The sequence below is a fragment of the Ambystoma mexicanum genome, chromosome 4p (genome assembly GCF_040938575.1).
Source record: "Ambystoma mexicanum isolate Mex_15411 chromosome 4p, UKY_AmexF1_1, whole genome shotgun sequence".
Lineage (NCBI taxonomy): Eukaryota > Metazoa > Chordata > Amphibia > Caudata > Ambystomatidae > Ambystoma > Ambystoma mexicanum.
In genome coordinates this window covers 511,762,199-511,788,206 of record NC_090927.1, presented here as the reverse complement: position 1 = coordinate 511,788,206, position 26,008 = coordinate 511,762,199, and the positions used below count along the sequence as shown (strand labels likewise).

At 45.1% G+C, this 26,008-nt stretch overlaps 1 protein-coding gene across 1 annotated transcript in view; it reads left to right on the top strand.

Annotated features, from left to right (window-relative positions):
* TRAPPC12 (trafficking protein particle complex subunit 12) overlaps window positions 1-26,008 on the top strand; it is a 1,223,059-nt gene that overhangs the window by 985,669 nt on the left and 211,382 nt on the right. The window contains exon 8 of the mRNA XM_069606031.1: window positions 23,483-23,556. Within this exon, the coding sequence (XP_069462132.1) occupies window positions 23,483-23,556 (74 nt within the window). The remainder of the gene's footprint in view (window positions 1-23,482; window positions 23,557-26,008) is intronic.

Sequence of the window (26,008 nt, the reverse complement as noted above, 5' to 3'; positions counted from 1 at the left end):
TCTGCACCCAGGAGAATCTTCAAGAGAGTTTCAATTTGAGTTTCCATCGGGCCTTTGCAAAAGGATTCTGATAGGCCGACTATGCGTATGTTGTTCCTTCTCGACCTCGGCTCCAAGTCATCACACTTATCACAGAGCTTGCTCATTTCCCCTTTCAGGAGAGCGATGTCATGAGTATTTTGGTGAGTTGAGTCTTTGTTTGTACTGATTCTTTTTTCGGCGTCAGTGATTCTGGCACTTTCTTTGTCTACTCAGGCTTTGAGGGAACCTATTGTTGAGACAATGTCATCTAATTTAACATTAATTGCCAGGAACCCGTTTTGTACCGTTGTTAGGAGGTGGTCAAACTTGGAGTCATCTGAAGTCGAGGACGTGGCGGCTGATGTTGGGTCTGGGTTCTCGGAGGTTGTTTGTGAATTTGTAAAGGAATCCATCGGCCCGGTCTTCCTACTTTTAACTACGTTTTTTCCAGGCATCACCGGGATATTCGCTTTGGTCGTTCTGGTTAAGATGATGGGCGTGGATGTCTGCTTGGATTAGGATCCACTTGTGTCAGGATTCAGGACTATGCTTGTGTCAACCAACGGTAGTATGATCTCAGAGTCGACTATTGTATAATTCTCGTTCTTGCTTCCTACCCGTCCCTTTACTCTTCGACAAGACGTCCAGAACAAATTGGGCAGCCAGGTCGGATGTCCTGGGGAGTGCTTCCTCTTTTGTATTAGCCAGCGTTAGGTGTTCGTCCAGCTAGTTCCACCAATGTTCTCCGGAATGGACTGTGTCCTCCCAGGTGTCCGTCCGCGTGTTATCAGGATTGCTTTGGCACGGGAAGAGGCAGTAATTCTCCCGTAAATCGGGTTTAAGGGCAAGTTGCCTCCTGATTATGCAGTCTGCGGGGGTGGGATGGATCGGGTGCGTCCTTAGGAAGCAGATTCCGGTGGGACCAGCGAACAGGTCAGTTTCGCCCCTGCGCAGGTGTTGGCCAAGAGGGGCACCGTGTCCTGGGCCGAATGCACTGGGTACTTGCTTCGTTTTGCTGCGTCAGGTTACATTGGACCTGGCTGATCTAAGGGGGAGACCGTATGATATTTTCTCCGCCTCTCCCCAGGTAGGTTCATGAAGCGGCTTGCTCTTGGGCAGTATCGTGTCCTGCACGGCAGGCCGTCTCCCACTGTTGGTGAGGATTTATGTGTCTGGTGCCGCTCCAGGCTGCGCAGGGGGCGCGAGCAGCCCTGCGCGCCGGAAGACGGACAAGGATAAGGTAAGTGTGATTCGCTTGGAGCGCGGGGAAAGGCAGCGCTGTTCCTACCAGAGAGGTCCCTGTCCTCGTCGCGCCTCCAATTCCTGCCATCTGACGGTGTCTGAGCCAGCCTGGATCACTGGTGCCGCTGTCTGCAGCGTGTGCTGCCCGCAAGGCCGGTCCTCCCGCCCACAGAGAGGCCCGTGCACAGCCAGGAACCGCGACTCCTGCGTTGATACTTCTGGAGCTGTGAAGTGGCCCAGAGCTTCCCGTCCGCGACCCTCTCTGTGTTTGGGCATACGGGGTCCGCTGTCTCCCGTTCCTTTTGCGGGTAAGTCCAGGATGAGTCCCGCGTTCAACACAGCTGTTTTTGTAGCTCGGGGGGAACCAGTTGTAGGATATATTTGTAGAGGATTTCTTGCCGGAGAGGAGCTCCACTCTTAGGTGGCCATCTTGTTGTGCAACAGCGCCCCGAGGTAATCCCTTTTTGTTTAATTTGTTCATCCCATAGTTCCTCCACCAGGGCCGTGATCGCATATTCTCTGGCTGATCCCTGACTGGTAACCATGGTACTTCGCCTAGCGGTTTTCCCACTACCGCCCTATCAATTCTACACCATATTTTATCTGTGTTGCCCTGGAACCACTCTCTTAGAATCCTGAGTTGGGCCGCCACATAATATGTATAGAAATTCAGTAGGGCCAAACCCCCTTTGTTCGCGCATGGCCATCAATACCCTCATAGAAATTAATTCTTGGTTTTTGTTTTCTCCATATAAACGCTGATATTAATTTATGAAGCCTTTTGAAGAACGACTGCAGGAGCTTGACTGGCAGAGCCTGGAAAAAATTGTTTTTTTGTGAACATCACCATTTCTATCATATTATCTCTACCTAGCCATGAGACCGTCAATGGGCACCATTTGATCAACAGTTGCTTCATCTTTTCCGGGAAGGAAACTTAGTTTGCCTCGTACAGTGACGTCATGGATGTGGTAATATGGATGCCTGAATAAGTTAGGCGGTCGTCCACTATAGTGAATGTGGCGCTATGTTGAACTTCGGTTACTTGGGAGGCATTCAGGGACAGGTTTAGCATTTCTGATTTCTTGGTATTGATTTTTAGGCCCGCCACTGACCCAAACAATTTTTGCTCATGGGATATCCCAGATGTGGATAATTCGGGGTCCATGACTATAAAAATCAAGTCAACCGCAAATACCATGATCTTGTGTTCCTCGCCCCCGAACCAGATACACTTGATGTGTTCCGATATTCAAATATTAAACAGGGGCTATAAATATATTGCATAGAGCAACTGGGAAAGTGGACAGCCCTGTTTCGTACCTCTTCTGATGTTTATTGGATGGGTACAAATACCTGTTTATTGACAACCTTATAGTTGGGATTGACATAATTAGCCTGAATCATTCTAATGAATCTGGGGCCAAACCCCATGTATTCCGTGGTTCGAAATGGACCATTCCACTCAGTCATTCGCTTTCTCAGAGTCGAGTGCTGGTAGAATGTCTGGTAGTTTTTTCTTGCTGATCTTTTCTACCAGATAGCAGACCCATCTGATGTTATCGAAGGTTTGCCTGTGTTTTATAAATACAGATGGGTCTGGTTCAATCAGATCTGGGAGTATGGTATCCAGTCTGTGCGTTAGTACCTTGGTATATATTTTTACATCCCGATTAATCAACGCAATTGGTCGGTACGACCCACATTGTCTAGGGTCCTTGTTTGGTTTCGGGAATAGCACCATTCTGACGACCTCCATTGTAGATGTTATTTTGCCCTGTGCCCCTAGTTGGTTATATAGGCTGGTTAGCTTCAGTGTTAACATTGCCCGGAAAGTCTTATAAAAGGTTGTTGAGTACCCATCAGGGCCTGGTACTTTGTTGAGCCGTAGTATCCTGATGGCCTGGGCTACCTCTTCCTCTGATAGAGCTGCTTCTAGGCATTCTCTGGTTTTTTTTGTGTAATTTTATGGTGGGGCAATGACTGCAGGTATGTGTTATGTTTTTGCTGGCATGGGGAATCCGATGAATATAGGCCGGAATAGAACGCCACAAATTGTTTTATTATGTCGGAAGTAGACGTGGAAAGGCCTCCTTTCTGATTTTCAATTTGGGTTATGGTCCAACTGGCCCTTCTCTCCCTAAGGTATCTAGCCAAAGGGCTATTCTGCTTTATTGGCCTTTACATAATATTTTTGTCTAGCATGCAGGAGGGCTCTCTTCGCTCTCCTTGTGTGTAGTAAATCCAATTGGCCTCTCACACTTCTATATTCCCAGTTGGAGTGTTCTACACTGATGTCATATCATGCATATCATGATTGCTTATAATGTGGCCTGTAACTCCTCCTCCATTAATCTCAGCTGTTTGTTCCTTGTAGCTGTTACTGCAATGAGGTGTCTCCTCATTACCGCCTTAAAAGCATTGCATTAGGGGCGCTGTTGCGCACGGCTGAAAATGGTTGCCTGATTCGAGAGCTCTGCAGCTCGGGAACTTCTACTCCACATAATCCTTTACCAGTGGGTGTGAATATTTGGCCCTCGGGGGCGATACTTTTGTCGCAACCTTTTCACAGCTCTGCGATCCTGAAACGGAAAGCTTACCCCGATGCACGGGCACGGAATCAAGGCTACACAGTCAAGACGGGCCGCATTGTCCGGGAGGCCTTGATGGCGTGCCGCCACTACAGCATGCAGTGAGCCCAGCCAGCGGGAAAGTTGTTGGGGTGCTGTGACATGGTGCATTGCAAAGACACAAAGGAGCGCGATTGACAGACAGACCGGGACACCTCGGGTGCTTTAGGATTCAGGCGCCAGTACTGCACTAGGAGGGCCGTCGCTTGTGACTACTCGACTGTCGGACTGAGGGAGAAGGGTGCGAGCTGCCGCCGACAGCGAACTGGGGAGGCAGCTGCTTCACAGTGGAGACCTGTGGCTTTGCAGACGGAGGATCTGCCCTGAAGAATACAGTGAGCCCTGGAGTGTCTGAAACGATAGCCACACGCCACGAGACCGTGCACAAGCGCGCCGGGTCGAGCTCTGCACCAACACCTCTGGTGCGGGGAGACCAAAATAAAGTGTGTGTGTGTGTGTGTGTGTATTGATATTGGGAGATGGACTAATGGCACATACATGTCTACTTGCCGTGATGCTTCTTAAAAAGCAATAGCGTGACTGAAAACCTTGTGTCAAGTCCTGAAGATTATTATTCCCGGGAGCATACCCAGTATGTAATCCTGTAAGAGGATACTGGTGGAGGCCGCCTACACGCCTTGCCACGCATGTGAGAAGACAATACAGGGACACGTACTCCAAACCAACTGCGGGCTCCAAGGGAGCACTATAACATGAAGGGCACAGGCAAAAACCAGACGTCCATAAACATGTTTGCCAAGGATAACCCTAAAAGTACAGAAACAGCAGGCAGCCCCACTGGGAGGGAATTGGAGGAACCCAGTGAATTGAACCGAATCATGGAATGCACACATAAGAGGTTCGCTGCTATCCATACCAAGCAGGATGATATGAACGGTACCATTAGCTCTATTAAAGCCCGGATGGAGAAATCAGATCTTGGCATAACTGAGACTTAAACCGGATGGGACATCTGAAGATGAAATCGTGGCATTAAGGGCGAATGTCACCTCACGCACTAAACGAGTGATAGCCATCAGCAAGAAAATTGATGACCTAAAATCCTGTTCGAGGCGTAACAATATGCGCATTATAGGTGTCCCTGAGGACAATCTTAACAGGTCTATGGAATATTTTGTGGAGCAAACCCTTCTGACCTTGCTGGAGTCACCAAAGCTATCCCTGCAGTTTATAATCGAACAAGCCCACTGCTCTCTGTTACCCAAACCTAGGCCAGGTGCGCCACCGCGCCCTAAAATAGCACGTGTCCTCTACTATGGAGATGCCATACTGCGCGCCGCAAGCGCTAAGAGCAAACTGATGCTAGGGGCTAATAACATCCATACAGACTTCTCTGTGGCGGTGCAGCAGGAAAGAAACTTTTATAGCCGTAAAGAAGCGGCTCCGAGAACAAGGCCTGAAATATGCAATGTTGTATCCAGCAAAGTCACAGATCAAACAGAACGACTGTGTATTTCTTTACTATTCGTGAGGAAGCTATGAAATTCTTGGATGAAAGCACAAAAGGGTGACTTGAACGGGTGGCTTCGTTAAGGACAGCAAGGTGAACTAGGAGGCAGCTGGCCACCGTGCTCCTTGCGTTATGGTGTACAATAAAGATAACCGCAGTGGTAGTTGTCAAAAAGACTAAGCACTGCCAACCTGTTTAGTTTGACAGTTACTAGTTCAGTATTTGTCCTTTTGGTAATTCCAAATAGGACACCCTGAAATGCTGTTTTGTGATCCTAAGACATGTGGTTTTGAAGCCTGGGCTGCTGCCAGCAAACAACCCCCCCATGCAAAGTGTCAAGTTGTGTTGGGTGGAAGTGAAAGGGCATGGGAACTGCTTTCCTCTGATCGGGAGGGGGATGAGGGTGGAGGGTGGCTATTTAAAACACAAAATGTGCTAGACAAGTTTGTTTTATTTACAATTGTACAGATGAACCAAGCAACATGCATACTGGAAGACCCATTGCAGGAGCCGCATTAATACTTGCTAAGCAGCGCAATGGGGCGGATGAGGTTAGATTCCTAAGTTGAAATGTACAAGGGTTGGGGAACCCTGTTAGAATGTGGAAAATACAACTATGTCATGTGCTGCTTCTGCAGGAAATGCATGCGATGGGGATGAGGTGGGACAGATTCGCTAGATCTTGGGGCGCGCACAGATTACCACACAGCATACTCTATGCAGAGTAGGGGGGTGCTGACTTAAGTCCGTAAATCAATACAATATGTGCATAAAAAAGCACACATAGACCCTCTGGGGAGTTGTGTTAATATACGGGGTGCTGCTAGGCCTAGGAGTGTTATTAATGAATATATAGGGTCCAAATGTCAATGACACAGATTTCTATGCTGAAATGGTGAATCTGGTGGCACAATATCCTCTGGTGCCAGTTATATGGTGGGGAGATTTGAACACTATACTGGACATTGACCTTGACAGGTCTTGGTGCAAGCCCAGGCAACTCACCAGGGCCGCTAGGGAGGTGCAGAGAGGTATGGATGAGTTGAAGATTGTGGTTCTTCAGAGAATATTCAACCCAGTTTTGTGTGTATGCTCCTTTTTTTCCGTCAGTACATGACTCCCACTCCCATATAGACATGTGGCTAATAGCAGACACCCTGGTTGGAGCCATGCGAGGGTCCGATTTCCTGTCTAGGACTTGCTCTGACCTCTCCCCAGTTACACTAGCGTTAGCACTGTGGGAAACCTTTGGCTTACGGCTGATGTGGAGACTCGAACCTCAGGCGCTACTGTATTTGGTTTTCAGGACAGACCTGGAGAACCATATCAAGTTATATTTTAAAGCGAATGCTGGTTTGGTTGAATCCTGCTCTGTCTTGTGGGAAGTGTTTAAAGCATATATCCAGGAGATCGCCATGGCTATAGAAATGGGATTTTTTTTAAAAATGTATTTGTATTTATATTTGCATTTGTAAAGAGAACAAGGCATTTCAAGAAAGCAGAAATTACAGGTGTAAACCACCACACTGTGAAAAATCTAGGTCCCCCCACCCTCCTCCCGCACCAGCTACTACACTACCCCCCATTCTTAACCCAAACTCATTCAGTGGTGCAGTTCTCCCTCATGGATGTCTCAGAGTCTCTTTTCCTCATTATGTTGGTCTTTTACCATTGTCGGCTCCCTCCAGGGTCTTTCCATTCTCCCTCACAATTCAAGTTCCACTCATTTGCTTATTCGACCCCCGCGGTTTCCTTCATCCAAACAGAGAGCACCGCTCTGCTTGAAACTCATTCATCTTGTCGTTCGCTGCCGCTGGCAGCCTTTCCATCATCATCATGTTATGGACTTTCCCCTCCCAAACCTCTTTCAAGGGGAGCATTTCGCTTTTCCAAAACTGGGCTATGGCCAATATCCATGCCCTTAACATTGCTTCCCACATCTTAGGGAGTCTGTATTCTTCCCTGTCTTTTTGCGGGATCCCCAATAGAGACTGCACTCTCTTTCAGAGAGTCATCCTTTTCCTGACACTCTATTTTTAATGCATCTAATTGGGCCTCTTGGTCTACATTATTCTGCTGTTGGAGAGCCAAGTCCTCTTTTAAAATAAATGTTATGTAATTTCCAGAGTCTGCCCCAGAATCTTGGCTCTTTTGCAAAATGAATTCTGGTAATTTTAGTTCAGTCTGGATTTTAGTTAAAAGCTCAGATTGATTTTCCGCAAGAGTTGTATTTTCCTCATGCTTTTCCCACATCACTCCCATATGGAGATACATGTAGGCTGCGATTCTGACAATTTTAATCTGCTCCTCTTTAATTTTTTGAGTCATGTATAACTCACTTAAAGCTTGGTTTAATAGGCCACGTCCTGCCACATGTCAATGTTCATGGCAGTGACCTGTTGCACCATTTCTTCTAACCAGACTTTTTCATCTTGCTCTGGCCATTCCCCCCTGACAAACAAATTGTGCAGAAGGTGCTCCCTAGCTATATTGATCTCTAATGTGGCCATTTTTGGAAAGTTTTCTTACTTTATTAATTTATTTATGCAAGGGTAATCTATATTCTGTTGCTTCTTGTCTATTTTTAGGGTTGGTTTAGCTTTAATTTTACACACAGGCCTTGTACTTAGGATTTTTGTTTTGGGGAGGCGCTTCTACGGCGTAACAGTGTTCCAGCCACACAAAGTATTACTACCTTGAAGGTTAGCCTGCTGTGTTAAGCTGTCACAGGTGAATAAACAAATCCATTCCCGGACGAACCCCTAATTTGTGAAGGATTCCAATCGGGCATCAGACACTGGACCAGGACCTACATCCTCCGCCTTAGCTGTAGCGCGCCATTAGAATGCGTCTTCTTTAATTTCAACCTATTCAAATTGAGCCGATACCCGACCCGTCTCACACCCCCTTTTACAAATACCCCGGGTCACAATTGACGACGAACCAGGCTGTTGGGCGGTAACACAATATTTATTTATTTTTATTTTTATTTCAAAGAAAATCACACAATTTTTATGTCGAGCAGCAATCACCAATGGGGTGATAATTACAATGAAATACACTTGAGTAACCTTCTACAAGAACATATTCAAAGCAGAAATGAAAAGGAACACTTTTTCAATTAGTATAGATAGCACCAGACTTAAGATTTCCCCCTGCAATGTTCCCTCAACCCACAATTAATTAATTCTGAGTGGATAGATAGAAGCAGCAGGTAGTCCGGAATATGAGGCGCAAATGGAATCAAAATCCCTCACAAAATAAGAGGCAAAAACAAGGGCCTAAAATGACTTTCAGATTTTAACAAATAATTATATGTGTAATTAAATAATGATGTACATATGTTTTAACACAGTATCAGGGATGTTATACCACTAGCAACTATAAGGCAAGGTATCACAAAAGGCATACAGTTCACAAAGCAGGTTGGAATTGAAAACACAGTGCAGTCAATCACACATGGAAAAGTTAGTTTTAAATGTCAAACAGTTTTTCTGAAAAACGGGTGGAATACTTTGAATTGGAATGCAGTTTTTGGGCTGGGGATAGATGCACATCACACAGACAATATAGAAGTGAAAGGAGGCTATAGCTGAAGATCTGGATGAGATTTGCAAGATAAAAGGAGGGTCGATTTTGGTAGAATAAAGCCGTCAAAGAGAGGAAATCGGTTTGGAAAGAAAAATGACAAGTTTTCCTTAAACTAGATTATTCAGACTAAATTGTTAAAGAAACACACAGTACGATCCCGGGCTAATTTGCAACTTAACCCTTTCACTGTGCGTTCAGATCTATATGGGAATTAATTAAAATTATTCCAAATATTGCTAAGGAGTTACAAGATGAGGTGAATGAAAGAATTGCGCTAACACTAGAAAACAAGTACAGGGTGCACAGAGAAATAGAACAGTTTAGACAAGTTATCAGGGTATGAATAGGATTACATAGAAAATAAGGTAAAGACAAAGACGTCAAGATGGGGTATGCTATGTGTTACTATGGGAGGGGGAAATACTCAAAATCAGCACTTGAGTTTGGAATTTAGGACAACCAACCAGGTTCTGGGCTCAAAAGGTTCAGGTCACCGGATAGCGGGCTCTCCTGGCAGAAGAAAGCTGGGCAAAGGTCTGCTCACGGCACAGCAATGCCTCAGTTGGCTGGAGCGGGTAAGCAGGCGGCACTGGAGAATCCCAAAGCGGGCTCAGCCACCTTTCCCCTTTCTCCCTGAAGTTAGCGGGATTTTGTTATGGGATTTTAGTGCTGAAGGGTAGTTCTGCCTGGATAGGAAGGCCTGGGTCAACTATCCCTATTCTGGCAGTGGGGACTGGAATCTTGCAGAGTGAAGGTGGAATATCTGGATACGCAGCCACTTGAAAATTCAGAAGAGAGTCTCCAGAATTCTGCCAGGCTCCCTTATTTATAAGGCATGGTGACATCATATTATTATATGGTGGGGCCGGCTTAGGCCAGCCATGCCAACAACTGGATTGGCCAAGGGTGATGGTTACCGCCTTGCTGTCAGCAGGTTGGATTTTTAGAGACATGACATCAGCTTTATGATGTGGCTTTACAATGCCTACGATCATCCCACACTTACTTTAGCTAGAATCCAGTTTTGACATAAATGGCACATTTTTACAGTTGTGGCATCTTCACAAATTACATAGACCGATTACATATTTTACGACCTTTTTAAATTTTTTAAATTTTTTTATTTTTGTTTACGACTCAATGAGTCTTTACAAAATGTTCCATACAAAAACAGAACAAATTATATTTCTTGAGTTAACATTTCTACATGGTAATATTTCAGCAATTACTTTAAAACAAAAACCTGACAAGGCACCTGTAAGGCCAGTTCTTCTGATCTACTAATTGTCCATAATATGAAGATAGAGACAAAATAAGTGCTTTAAGACTATGTTCCCCAATTTTTACATATTGATTACAGTTTTCCAGCACCTGGACCGCTGCAGAAGTTAATGCAGCATTTGATCCTGCAGTTACTCTGTCCCAAATAAATTCTGAGGTCGGGTCCTCCTCATGAGACAGAAATTTCCGTTGGTTCCATGTCCCTTTACAGTCCATCAAGAAGTTTGATAATCACCATGCACACCTATATTTTGAGTGTATATAGAAATGATTCAAAGTAGTTAAATCAGGAATAATAAGTAATTTGAGGTGCAGGGGAGAGGTGCTCAGCCTTGGTATCTAGGCTGGAATACATACATGGAACAATAGTTTCCTATTTAAGGAAACCCGCGTCCCCTGCACACTATCAACAAGAGGCTAAAAGCCTGTATAGAAGTTTTAATAGGTACAGTCAGTAACCTAGTAGTTTTCACAGTTTTTAAATACATTTCATTGCTTTGTTTAGCTCACAAAGTTATTCTTAAATCATCCAATTATTTCTTGACAACTTTTCTGTTTATCCAACAAACAGTAGTTTATTCATTTTATAACAACAAATCATAAATCACAATGGCCCAACGCGTTTCGAGTATCAATTTTCACTCTTCATCAGGGGCAATGTGATCTGTATTCTTAACATTCAATACAATTTCTGTAGAAAAAAGTAATAAATTAATTATCTAATAATATGTATTGATGTTTATACTTTAGTACCAAAACAAGGTACTTCATTAGTTAGATAGGAGTACAAAAAATGGCATCATCGCATCTTTTCAACCAATAACATTAGTTTAAGAGATTTAGTCTTGTAACAAAGGATGAACTTATTCACCAAATGCTTGGGAGCCTATTGAGTTTGTAGACAGTACCATCAATAGAATCGGAGTGTGATTGGTAACCTATTGAGAAAAAAAAAATAGGTTACCAATTTTAACTCCAATTCTATTGAAAGGCAGCCGAGTTTCTTTCCCCACCCTTAAAAGGGGGTTTCAGCAGAAACCATTCTTACTTTCTCAACTGTTTCCATCCAGTCAAAGATTTTTCTTTAACTTAAGCGGATTGGAGAGCAGAGTTTCAACATCAAGGTCGATCTTAGAGAGAGACTTCATTACTTTGTTCCCCACGACAAGATTGCTGATTTAGAGTTCGACATGTGACATCTTATGTCGCCATAGAGAGTGGTCTCTTTTCCGGTAATGATCTCCCTATATAGAGAGATTAATTTCCAGTCCGCCATGCATTTTAGGGATTTCAGGCCCAGTTCGAATCTAAGGCTCCAAGTAGATGTACAGGTAGGAAGTCCTAAGACCTTTTTCCACAACCGACCTTCAAATGTCTCCCAATTTATGAACCAAGGTCGAGGTCTAGCTTCCAGTCCATAAAGGACAACTGGAACTATTTTGGCCAGGTAATATCTGATTAATGGAGAGATTGAAAATGTACAAAATGTGTGGTTCAGTTTAAGCATTTGTGATGCGCCCTGGTTTATCTTTACCAACACCTCGGCCTCAACTTTGGCTATAGATGGGAAAGCGTGGATGTTATACCCCAAATACTTGACCATCCCTACCCTTTTGATCTTTTGACCACCTAGCTCCCAGCTTGTATATTTTTTTTAGGATGCTTAAAGACCATAATATATGATTTAGGAGGGTTGATTGAAAGTTTGTTGGTTTCTGCATATTGATTCAGTTTTGTGAGCAGATGTTGAAGCCCAATTGGTGTTCTATCCAGGAGCACTATGTCGTTTGCATAAGCCAGCCAATAGACCTTTTTCCCGTTCAACATCGGGCTGGCCAATGCAGACGATTCCAGGAAGAAACCCATGTCTGCTAAGAAAAGGTTGAAAAATAAGGGGGGGCCCCCACACCCCTGTCGTACCCCCTCTCTACCTCTGAGTTCCGAGAGATGACCTGACTCGTCCAAACTGACTCTTAGTTTGGTGTTTCTGTCAATTTTTGCCAGAGTAAAACCCTATCAACTTGATCAAAGGCCTTAGACTTTTTAGGACTTTGTTTTGCCCGTCTAATAGTTTTTCATGATTTTCAATGATAAATATTCGACTTAAAATTCTATAACTTTATATATGGGTATAGATTATCATAAGGCATGAAAGTATTGAATTTCACAGTGGCATCATGTACACTTTCCTCAAACTGTCCAATTCTCCAATTAGTCAGTTTCACTTATACAACAAACTGTTTAAGACACAGGTCCATTGAACTTGATATAGGCCCAGAGAGCCAGAGTCTCTTTTGCGCTATTGATATTTGACATTTTGTAACTCAAAAGTCAAGCGTTTTCCGGTGCAACTGAAAATAAAGCTTCTTTTGATTTCTCCGATTTGGCTGACACACCCTGTCATACAGGGATAATGTTCTATTTTGCTGGAGCACAATCTGGATATGGGTGGGCATGGCAGGGCCTCATTGATGAAAGCAGTGTGATGTTGAACAGATGGAAATAGTGTCAGGGCGCCATCATTATTAAGGGCAAATATTTCCTTTTTCAATGGGAATGTGGATCAAGCAGCAAAGCAGTGCTGCTTCTCAATTTTCTTCTTGGTGCATGTAAGAAACACACTGGCAGGCTTTCTCAGTGTGCCCTCTTGCTCCATCCTGCCCAATGGTTCTTTGCAAAACAGTGCTTTTTGAAACAAAGGGTGGCGTCCTGCCACACACATTTACATCAATTACCCTTTACATTTTTATTTGCTGCAAAGGTTATAACATTTTGCATGCTAAGTATCAAAGGAACTGTATACTCATGGTTAGTAGGGGTAAGAATACAAAAAGAATATCACAAGTGTTAGGCAGAAACCTGTGCAGTTCCCTCTGGGATCACTGCAAAAGATTTAAGACTTCAGGTGTTTGGCAGTAAACCAACTTGGTAGCAGTCTGTACCACACAGATTCACTTGGTAGCTGCGGCTGAGCAGTCAGACTTCCCTCAAGAAGAGTTAGGCAGTATACAGAGTATTCACAATTGGTCAAGAGAACACAATGGAACAAGTAAACGCTGACCAGGGCTTGGTGTAAAAGAGATATAATTTATTTAAAAACCACATCTAGAAAAACACACGGGCACTAATAGTAAGCAATTCAAAAACACGGTCACTAAAAGATATACACTCCCTTAAAAGAATATTAGACAAGTCTTAAGTAAAGCCCCACTTATTTTCAGACAGCGGTGAGCGCTTAATGTAGATGGCACTCTAATAGTTCGTTTTTAAAAGGGAGAAAAAAGCAGAGAACAAGTTGAAACAGATCCCAACACTTTTACAAGAACATAACAAGAGAGGAAGGCAAAGTAAAACCGTGAAGTTAGAGTTCAATAGGCTGGATCCACTTTAAGAGGATCAAACAAAATGTGTCCAAGGTCACACGGTTGCAGTGCACAAAAGTCTTGTAACAGTTCAAAAAGGAGTTGGACCAAAGAAAGGGACCAGTTAGAGGGTCAAGGTGGCCAGCCCAGTCCAGAAGGTTAAGGGGTTATTATTACCTTGTAGCAATCTTTAGAAAGGGAGGCCTGGCGGACGCGGTACCTTAAAGTGGTGAGAATACTCCAGCAGGGGCAGTTGTTCCTGGCAGCGGTTGCAAGTCGGTGCTTCGTCCGGGGGAAGAGAGGATCTCGTCGTGGAGGAAGACAGGAGTCCGTTGCACTGCCAGGGAGGAAACCAGCCGCAGAGTTTCTCAGGTACAAGGAGCGTTGATTCGCGGTTCAGTGGTGAGTGGCTATCCGGCTACCGGGGTGCTTTGCACGGGCAGTTCGACCACAAACCGCTCTGGGGTGCGAAGAAGGAAGGTAAAACTGGTTGTGCCCACCAGTCAGGGGAAGAAGCCTCTCCAGCCGGGAGATCTTCTCTGTCGTTGGGAAGTGGTGAGTCGGTTCCGCAGGGCTCCACCGGTGGTGTCGTTGTGGTAGGTTGGCTCAGCTTCTCCCTCGTCGGATTCTCAGGTCCTGTGGCGACTTCTGAAGTTCCATTCCCCAAAGCCCTGCTTTTATGCAGCATACCCCCATTCACTCAGCCTAGCTGTCAATCAAACATGCTAAGTGGTGAGCCGGCCGGCTCACCACTTGGTCCAATCGCACAAGAGTGCGACTTGAGTTACCAATGTAACTCAGTCCAGGGTGCCTAAACCCCCTCCCACACCCACTGTGGTACCCAGACAGAGTTGCACCACTTTTGGAGGGTTCTGTGGAGAAGCCCGCCAAAAAGTGGAACAAAGGGCTCAACTTGGGTTGGAGTCACAGAAGAGAACACAAACGCCATTTTAGAATAGAGTCCTGGCAAAAAATACCAACCGGCGAATTAATATTAATTAAATAAACCGGCGGTATGTTCGAGGCTTTGAGAATTAACTAATTAAAGTTGGTAGCCTCGAACAATGGGAAAATCCCATAGGAAAATATTTGCAGTCGAATATAATAAGTAGTTTCCACTGCCACCAGCCAAAACTCGATCAGGGGGGACGGAGACGTGCCCCCTCGACTAACAGACCCCAGGGCAATCGAATTGCCCCGACCAGTACGTCCACAATATGATGGTTTGTACTGGTTTCTGTTAATAATTTGGGACTAGTAAAGCCAATGGTGACTTTACATGCCCTGGGAGACAGTAGTCAGTCCAAGGGTATGGAGTCTATGGTGGGGTGTCACTATGACACCCCTGTGTTACTGCACGGAGGGTGCTGTGTAACACACATAGTAAAAAGACATGAGACCTTATGGAGTAAAGGACCCCATAGCCCATAAAACAGATTACCAGTCAAAGGAACACGATAAATCATGTCCAAGAGTGGGAGAAAAAGAGTCTCACTCTTGGCAGGAGGAAAAAACAAACTCCAGAAATCCAGCAAAGCTGCTGGGGGACTCACTAGGTTAGGAAATTCAGCCTAAAGAGAGAATTCTCTCTAACAACAGGTGACTATTAGCTTATTTATTCAGCTGATGTCACAAAGGATATGGGTTCAGTTTCCCATAGTGTTTAATAGTTTCTTTGAACAACACTTGCCTAAAAATTGGCAGACAAATATGGTTACCTCCTCCATATTGAAAATCTTGCTTACCTCCCCAAAATATCCAGTACATCTTGGAAACAACTGTCAGGATGTTTTTGTGAAGACTAAACTCCGGTTCACTATTTACAGTTTCACGTTCTATGTGTTTTTTTTACCATAATTGCTGTAAAATTACTCTGCTTTTATGTACATGTATTAGCAAATCTATGGCCATGTTTTAAGAACTTGAATTGTGGCTTCAGTTTGCTCTCTATTTGTTCTATTTTTGATATGTCTGCCGATTTTTAGGCAAGTGTTGTTCAAAAAAACTATTAAACACTATGGGAAACTGAACCCATATCCTTTGTGACATCAGCTGAATAAATAAGCTAATAGTCACCTGTGATATTCTTTTTGTATTCTTACCACTACTAACCATGAGTATACAGTTCCTTTGATACTTAGCATGCGAAATGTTATAACCTTTGCAGCAAATAAAAATGTAAAGGGTAATCGATGTAAATGTATGTGGCAGGACGCCACCCCTTTGTTTCAAAAACGTACAGCTCTGAAGTCCTACCACTTTCTTTGAGCAGTCCCTCCAGTTACGTTGCAAAACAGTGCAGCCATCCTTTTGTATCTGCAAAACGCAGTTTTGAAACAAGGCCCTGGTGCTCAAAGGAGCCCGCGCAACCATTTTGCTGGTTCTGCTGAAGTGCAGCTGGATGATGTGAGGAAGTACTGCTGAGTGGGTAAATATATCCCACACTAAGAAAATTCCCCTCTGGTACAATAGAGATCTACCCGAACTCATGAAGCTAGATTTTCCTCAACAATGGCTGGGTAGACACATATGACTTCTTGGGGATGTGTTTACTGAAGGATGGCTTTTTAACGTTTCAGAAACTGAAACATTCGTTTCATCTGCCGCCATCAGACGAGTTGCACTACATCCGACTCGGGCATGCTTTGCAACAGCAACTTTGCAGGGATTATGACTGCCCGATCAGGACCCCTTGGAGGGTAACTAAAATGGGGGAGGGGGATTCATGTATTTCCCTACCTGGACGATTGGCTAGTGAGAGCAGCTTCAGTTCAGGAGGTCCTTGCGGCTTCCTGCTTGTTTTTGATTACCATGTTCAACTTTGGATTGTCTATCAACTTCGACAAATCTGGTCTTACCCTGATTCAAAGGCTCACTTTCCTGGGCTTCGTATGGGACTCCAGTCTAGGCAGGATATTCCTATCGCTGCAGCACATTTCATATTTAAACATTACAGTGGCGCTTTTTCGAACAAGAAATATCCTGATGAGCAGGTGGTGCCAGAGGCTTCCAGGCCTGATGGGATTGTGTGTTCTTTGTATTCTGCATGCCATGTTGATGATGAGACTGCAACTGCAATTAGCTAGTTCATACAATCAATCCACTGACAAACGGTCACAGTGACAATGCCGTTGGCTCAGGTTCTTGTTTGGTGGTCTGAACGCCAGAACCTCTCTCAAGCGGTTCCCTTCTGAGAGATTGCCTTCAAGGAGTGCGTCACCACATACTCCTCCTTAAGCGGTTGGGGAGCCATGCAAAAAGAGTTCAAATTCCACAGTCTGTGGTCCAGCCAAGGGAATGCACAGCATATCCATATCCTGGAGCTTGAGGCTTTCTTCAGTGCTCTACAGGCATTCCTACCAACCATCTACAGGAAGGCTGTCCTAGTGCAGACAGTTCAACAGCAGTGTTCTGCATAAACAATCAGGAGGCACCAGATTGCTGCCCCTATGTCACCTAGCAGTCTCAATATAGGAATGTGCACTCCTCCACAACATTCTCAAGGCAGTTCACCTGTCGGGAGTGCCAATCACAGAAGCAGGTCTCCTCAGCATACTACAGCACTCCATCCACGAATCCGAGATCAAATGCTCAGCTCTACAATCTGTTTTTCAGCTTCGTGGCACTCTCCAGTGGCTCTAGTTGCGATGCCCCAGAACAGCAAGTGCCCACTCTTTGCCTCCCATTGCGCAGTAGGAGTGGGCTCACTGGGAGACCCTCTGTCCATCTCATGGGATGCAGCTTTCCTCTGTTTCTACCAGTTCCTAATATTCCCAGGGTCCTGGCCAAGCTGAAGACATCAGTAAACACCAGGCTCATACTAATAGCTCCCCAGTGGCAAGCCCACTTCTTGTATTCACAGTTGATGAGTTCGCAAAGGGAAGGTCCCATTCCCTTTCCAGATTGGCACGACCTGCTACATCAGCAGCAGGGCAAGATTCTTCACCCATGCCCCCAATTGCTCAGCTTAGCCTGGTTCCTGAAGACCTGGCATTGGGCAAAGGGGACCTCTCTTCTGAGAACATACGGGTTATCCAAGCTGCTAGGATGCAATCCACCCGTTCCCCGATATAAAAGCAAGTGTCAGATTTTGCCACTGGTCTCTAGATAGGGCTATCACTGGTGAGTGCCTTAAATGATGTTTTCTCATTTATTTCATACCTGGCTTCTTCCTGTGTCTCGTTTGATTCATGCCACACCTACTTAGCTGTCATCGGTGCATACAGGAACATGGTTGAATACCTTCTCCTCTGCAAATCCTAGCATCCTGATGCACCGAGAGGACCTCCGAAGAATGCATCCTCTAGTTAAGAGAACACCCCAATTCTAGGGCTAAACATTTGAGCCCATGGCTTCAATTGATCTGAAATTCCTTTCCTGTAATGTTGCACTTCTAGTAGCCCTCACGTGTGCAAGAAGGGTAAGCAATATAGAGGAGTTTTCAGCATCGGGCCTTATATCATAAAGACAAGGTTGTCATCAGAACTTATATGGCCTTTTTACCGGAGGTAGTTTCATCCTTCCATATTAATGAGTATGTGTCATTTCTGATGTTTTATCCAGAGCCCCAGTATCCAGCAGACTATGTGCTACACTGTGCTTAGAAGGGCTCTCAAATTCTATATGCACAGCTTAACAGTTCAGAAAATCTGATGCCCTCTCTGTTACATTTGGTGCTCAAAACCTGTGAACACAAGCACAAAGATGCTTTAGCAAGTTGGATTTTATCTGCCATTAACCATTGCTATACATTACACAATCTTATGCACCCTAAAGGTATTCACGCCCACGGGATGAGGGCTAAGGCTGCTTCGGTCAACTTCTGGAGATACCCTTTTAGGAAAATCAGCGAGGATGAGACGTGGTCGACGCTATCTGCTTTCTACAAGCATTGTCTTAATGCCAGCTCCAGTGCTGATGCCAGGTTAGGCTAGGCAGTTCTATGCAACTTATTTGCTTCTCATTAAGCAGGCCCCTTCATCGCGTTTCTCATGCTATGAAATCTCACATAAGTGTGGATGAAAGGGTGTGGGATGCAGGAGTAAAACAGTTACTGTGAGAAACCTGATGGTGTCTCACCCGCTAGTCCCCAGGGTTCGGTCATCCAGGTGGCCAGGACACGGTCATCGCTTTTGGATCCAGTTCCTGGGGGTGGACGAGTGCACAAGGATCACCTGGGTGAGGGGTCTTCAGAAATTGAAGTGGGACACCGGATGGCGAGACGCAGTATCCCCTTCCCTGTAACACCTTTACCCCATCCTACCACGTAGAATACAGGATTTCAACCCCCCCGCCATCCCCTCTTTCCCAACACGAACATTTCCTCACAAACAGCTCACTACAAGAGAAGGCGGACCAACATCCGAGCTGCATACCTGACATGTCTCAATACAATGGTCAGGTAATTACTGACCATTACACACACCTGACTTCCATTACACTTCTCCACACGGATAAAAGGTGGAGCACGAGAGCACACTCTGAGCAAGGCAAAGCACATGAGGAAGCAGCAGTTCCACAATGGCAGTTTTAATACAAGGCAAAAGATGGTAAAACCGAAGCGAAATGCAAGGAGGGAAGTGCCCTTGACCTTTTCAATGAAAGACTGTTAATTTCTTGAGCCTTCGAGAATAAAAAACATAAGACCAGGAAACAAGGCTGAAGAATCCTGCATTGTGCGTCAGGGGTACCCAGTGATCTCTTGCGTCGATAGTGAAGGGGGGGAGAGTCGCTTAGCGCTGTGGTACTGTCGCTGGCTTGTACAACAGTGAAGTCGGCACAGCCAGTGAGTTGGGGATACTGATAGCAGACCGGTCTGTGTTGAAGCGAGGTTGCGAGCAGCAACATTGTATAATGAAAGCTGAAGAGAACAGTGTATGAAGCGTATGTCGCAAGCGATGCGGACATAATTAAACAGCAGATGAGTGATTTAACTTTGAAGCCAAGATACAGTAACTTGGACAGAGTGGTGTCCGGCACCACGTGGGTGCTCATTCGAAAGTCTCTGTTGGGTATCCCACTGAAAGGTGGCAAATTTTTAAAGGGAAAGAAATCGTGAAATCGAAGTGGTCCTGCAAAGAGTCGAGCAAAATCCTGTGCACATTGGAAAGTCTTCGATAGTAAGAGTATAAAGAAAGTAGATGAAGTTGGTCCGACCGAGCCCGATGGAGGAAGATCAGCTGGGAGCTGTGGTTAAAGCAAGTTTGTGTTAAGTTACATTTGAAATTGAAATTGGTCCAAACCCGGAGGAGGGAGACTAATTGTGTTAAACGGGATCTGAAGCATTGTGATAAGAGATGGATCTGAGCCCGGATGAGGGGGATCCGCGGTGAATCGTGAATTGCCTGAGAAATTCAGTACTTGTGAAAATCTGAAAGAGGAAAGGAACGTATTTGTTTGTTGCATTAGGCGCTCTGAAAGACGAGACTTTGAAAGGCAAAGAGACTTGGGAACGGAAGGCCCTGATGTAATTTTTGAACTGCACTCTCGTGCTAGAGAAGCCAGAGACTGTGCTAAGCTCAAGTGTACTCCTTGCCCCGTGCTGAAAACGTGGGTAAGGGAGGCCAATGGCCTGAATATGCTGACATATAATTTCTTGGACACTTCTTCCTTTTGCATAACATTGTATTTAGAGGTAAAGATTGGCAATAGGTTTATTATTATAGACCCTTTTATTTTGACAAGACACCACTAGGACTGCGTTATTATTATTTGATGGTCGTAGCCTGCTCCCATCTATATATTTAGGCTTAGATAGGCGTTTTTCAAACCCTTTTTAAAGTTCAATAAACACCCTTGAACTGTGGTCACTTGTGTCTGTTTTACTGTTGATACCATGCCTTCCTGACATTACTCACCCCAGTGACAACTGTATTCCTAGTCCATAGTTCCCTTGTCTCCATATGTCCCTCCCCTTGGAAATTCGTTAACTTAGCAATTAGTAGCTGATGTGTGATTAAAGTACTGGCAGGCGAGGCTGCTGGTGGCTGGAGTCAGTGCGGGCATATTCTCCATTTAAAAGGAACGCTCTTTTGTGTTGCAAAAAAGGCTCTGTCCCATCCCCATGGGACGGTTGCCCATCAGTATGGAGGAATGGGGACTATGGTGTAGGAGTACAGAAGTCACTACAGTAATTAACTGTTTCTATATGGGTCTTCTTGACAATGGGTTTAATGGGAGGGTCATACAATCCATTGTGCTTCATTTGCATCAGCCATTTCTGGACTGAGGCATGCTTGGTGGGGTTTCCTAGTAGAATAAATGCGATCTTACCTTTGTACGGTTGAGTTTCAGGCATCAAGTGGGGATGAGGGATAAGAGAGTGCTTGAGTTGATGAATGTTGTTAATGCTGTTAATCTTTAGGTAAAGTTATGTGTCATCTATGTGTTGGTGTATCTTAATGTTGGTGTTTTGTCAAGAAGTACCCCTAGAGGTTCAATATAGAGGTTGAAAATGACAGCGGACAGGCTGACGCCTGGCAGAACTGTGCAGGTTACTTGGCAATGCTGGGGATTCGTACAGGCACATATGGAAAATGTACTCTTTATTGGAGAGGTAGGAGGCCACTTTTCCATTGAAGCTTGGTGAGAATTTTGAGAAGGGCTTCAAAGTCAATCCTTTGAAGGCTGCAGTGGGGGTCGGCGAATAGGCAGGGGTCCCCTTTGTCAAGGATGTGTCATAGATAACTTGGATGGTGGCGCTGTCTGTGCTGCAGATTTGTGTTCTAAACTGGATTGTTAGTCCTGAGTGATCCTTTTGTGCAGCTGGATGCTGATGGTTCTCTTGATCACTTTGCTAAGCAAGGCTAGATCTGTGATTGGTTAATAGTTGGCCCATCACAGATCTCAGGTTCAGAGTGGGTTTCTTCAGCACGGGGTGGAGCTGTCCCATTTCATTGCATTTGGGAAGGTCTTGCGTGAGGAATGCAGGAACAGTAATAGAGAGAGGTTGTCTATGTATGAGATGGGTTTTGTTACTTTGAGAGTGTTGGTCAAGTCTTCCGGAGTTATTGACCAAAAATCTGTCCTCCTTGATATGTTGTGGGCTGGTGTTGGTGGGATGTCTGTGTATGACAATGAAGGCAACCTCTATGAGCTCTCCTCTTTTACTTGTGAGACCAACCATTCCTTTCTCAGGGCTTGTCCAACACTATCCTTTACCCTCCTTTCTGGTACTATATGGGAGGTCCGCTGTTATATGTTATGCCTGTGTCCTCTAGTAGGAGGGGGAAAAGGCGTAATATGTGCTGTTTCCCTTATATGCATCCTCTTGGAAGTGCTCTTGTGCAACACACAGGTTGCAAGACCTTCTGTGTCACTCGGTGTCACAAAGTAACAACAGCCCCTGCAGGATATCAATTCTCTCGTAAGCGTGTGCGAGATTTGCTGGGGCCTTGCTACTACTTCACAGTCCGTCATAATCCTACACACCCAACTTGACAGCCCACCATGTGTGGTGTTGATGTTGTCCCACTGACATGATCCACACATGCATCTGGAAATGTAGCGTGCTGTGCTGGATTCCACCTCCCACTCCCTGGGTAAAGGTTCCCTTTTGTGAGGGTGTGGCTTTCGAAACACACCAATCCGAGCCCCCAGCGTTCTTCCGCTGAACTGATGAAAATGCTTGCGTGCCCAGTTTAAACGTGGCTCAGTGTGCTTTGCGGTTTTCCATCATTCTTATATGCCTGGCAGGGAATGTGTAGAAGTGCTGACAGTTTGCTCCTTTTGTTGCTTCTCGGAACCAGTAGAGAAAAGATCTTGAGTAAAGTAAATTGGCCAGCAACTATGGCTGAAGATGAGGGATTATACCTCCCAAACTAAAGGGGGCAGAGTTAAACAATTAATGGGTTCCTGTGGTGGAGGCGGGCCCCGTCAAAAGTAACGTCTGTGGCGAGGAAGAGCAATATTGAGGTCGATTGACGCTCTCCATATGGCGAGAGTCCTCTTGAGACCCACTGTTGACACGCCAGTTCACCGAAGACTGCCCGAACACATTACTGTGCTTTTCTTTAGACTTGGCTTTTTCCTGCTGTTGGGGAACAGAGCGTTCTGGTACATCCGGGCTGGCATGGATAACTCAGGCTACATGTCTAAAACTATTTCCCTCGGTAGTATACTATTCATGCATGCTGTGTGACTGTTACGGATTGATGTTTGTATGATAGATAGGTGTCCTTTTTTCTTTCTTTTACTGCGGCATCACGTAAGACTGAAATAAAATAAATGCATACATGTTTCAACCGTTCTCCCATTTCGCGTCCCGACGTACATACGATCTGTGCACGTGTTGCAAAGTCCTTTTGTTTTTTGTAATCGCAAAAAAGGGTTTCCATTTACTAAACTACTGTAAGTGGGAATCATAATGAGACCAATTTAGAGCATGCACATTTTACGTCATCAAGCCTCAAGAGAGCTCGCGCAGATTTAGGTTCAGAATGCTCTCCTGTAATTATGCCATTACGGGTCACAAGCAAAACACATATTTGTGATCTGATTTGTGTTTTTGAGTAATTTGATTAGAGCACCTTCATAATAATTGTGCATGTTTTTGTAACCGTGTGCATGCATAGTCGTTGAACAGAACCTCTTTCAATGTATATGTTCACCTTAAGCCTGGCCTTTGTAATCTGCTTTTCAGAGCTGCTTTATTACTTCAGACATTCTATTTCCAGCACCAGCTGAATGCTTGCCTTTCACAGGCGCTGTCTGATTTTCCTCGGCCTGGCAGGGCCGCTCTGCAGAGCATTGCAAATTCCAGGCTGAAACCCAGTGGTGTTAACAAGAGGGATCTTTAAAATCAGAATTCAGAGGACCAATAATTGATAGCTAGAAATAACCCTTAATGTATTTGTGCACATTCACAAGCTGCTCTTATTTTTCAGCCTCTGTTCATCTGTGGAGGTCACGTCTGGGCCGGGTGATGTACTCCATGGCAAACTGCCTGCTAATGATGAAGGTACGTGGGCGTCGGTAAACTGCAGAGCTACCCTATGTACTGGAATAGAATGTGAAATGAGGCACAGGCGAACCAACTGGCACATTCCACGGGACTTGCACTGTGCAGGGAGGCCGGGCTTCAGATTAGAGGACACGAGCTAAGTAATGATTTCATTATGCTTTGCTGAATAGCAGTAATTCTCCTCAGGACCCTAATTACTCTTATTAAAGCAGCAGGTCAGCATAACAAACAGAAAAGCGCGGGGATTTCCTAAGCAGACCTCAGTGGAACACAGGTGATGCTGATGCTTAAAAAGCCTTCCCGATGCACTGCGGGTAAATGAAAAGAAGAGCAAGGGGGAGGCTGTTTTCTAACGCGTCCCAGACTTGCTGACAGCCAGGGGGGCATGCAGACAGTCTGCGGAAAGGGGAAGGAGTCGGGTGAATTTGTCTTCCACCTCACACTGACAAGGAGGCATAAATCATTCCTAGACGTGACAAGTCTGCGTCTCTAAGCAGCACAGACCTGTGTTCCCTAAGAAGGTAGCATCCTGCTGTAGGAGTTGGGCAGGCGGAAGATGAAATTACCAATGGCCAGCCCCCAACTCTCCTGGGGCAGGGGGTTTACGTTGCATGGGCACAAAATGAGAAACATACTGTGTATTGTGTACTAGAAGCCTTACATTGTGTCTGGGCTGTTAATATCATTACGAATATCAAATACTCACTGGCGTAACCTTCCCCTACCCTCAAACTCCCTGAAGAAGCATATCCTGCGCCACAGACTCTAGCCGGCCTGGGCCGCTACACACGTCTAATGAAATATGATGGTCATGCTGCAGTAGCAGACTAGTGATCCGGACTGCACTTGGTGAAGGATAAAAGGTTTTGATTTAAATCTTACACCTAACATAGAAACATGTGGAGGTGGCACCTGGCACCCAAATAGTCCAGCCTCCGTTGTGTGGTAGCTCCGGAGGGGGTACTGGAATTGTAAATAATTTAAGATCACTTGTGGCAGGTGAGTATCTTTAGTACAGGGGCATTATCATCTTGCACAAATTAGCGCAAGCATGGAAAGCGAGCCCTAAGTAATATAGGGAAACAGGCGTTTCTCCAGGGAATTTTTTTAAAAATTGTATTTATTATTTTCATAAGTAAAACAAAGAGACAACTCTTCGCCCCCACACCCCACCCTCTCCCCTCCCTGCCCCCACCAGAGTGTGTTCTCGGAGTCCTCTGGGAATCGCTCATGCCCTGAACAAGTCCAATATCCTTATTTTCTCTGGGCACCACTGTTCCTTGTAGTCCGGTTGGAGATATTCCAGCACCATTCCCCATTCTTTTGCAAAGGAGCCACTAGCGTCCTTCAGAGTGTGGGATAGTTTTTCCATTGTGATTAGTGTCCAGACCTTTTGCAACCAGCTGAAAACCAATGGGGGATCAGGGTGCTTCCAACTCTGGGCTATTGCTGCCCAAGCCGCTATTAGCAGTCCCATAAAGCAGCTCCATTGCGATTTAGACAACTCTTTTGCTGGGGAGTCCTTGAGGCCACACATCCACACCCGCTCCCCCATTCGGGCCGATCCCCTGCAGCTGTGCCTTTATTTCGACCCAGAAGCCCTGCATCTTGTTACATTCCCACCAAATGTGCCTCCAAGTGCCTTCCCCTCCACACTCTCTCCTCCACACTCTCTCCAGCACCGATTGGACACCTGTGGAAACATCCCTTTCAGCCTCACTGGAGTCAGGTGCCACTGTGTCATCACCTTAACCCACATTTCCCTCATCTGGACCAATTGGGTCAACCTTGGTATGCCCCCCCCCAAAGTTCTTCCCAATGCTCCTTACTGATGGGCGGAACATTTTTAAAATAGTCTGTTCAAATAGTGCATTTAACAGCATATTTTTGAAGAAAAATGGGTTGAACTTTGTTTCTCTAGGGTAATGCATGGCAAAATCTAGTAGATGCTGTATCACCAAGAGTACACGGCAGCCTTTGAAAACATTTTCATGATGCCCAGGTTCAGAACATATGCCATCATTGCTATTGTACGTTTTTATGCAGCTGCGCCCACAATATCCCAACACTACAAGTATACATTATTTGATGAAGTCGAGTCCATAATAAACGCCAGCATTCCTAGTGATTCCTTTGATTTTGTGGCCTCAATCTATGCCATTATGGTTACTTTAAATAGCTTTTATGAAGCTGCAAACACAATCTAAGTTTATATGCCACTGTAAATCACGTCGATGAAGAAGCATCCACTTTAAATCCCGGAATTCTCAATGTAGCAAATTAGATGTTAGACAAACCCTCAAATCCAGTTCCTGTCAACACTGGATGCGCCTCCTTGTTACATTTTACAACCGAGCCCAAGACCCTCCCCTTCAAGGAATGGCTTCTCCCTAGCGCCTAGGTCTACACACCCTCCACACTCTTAACCTGAGACCCCCTGTTTCTTCCC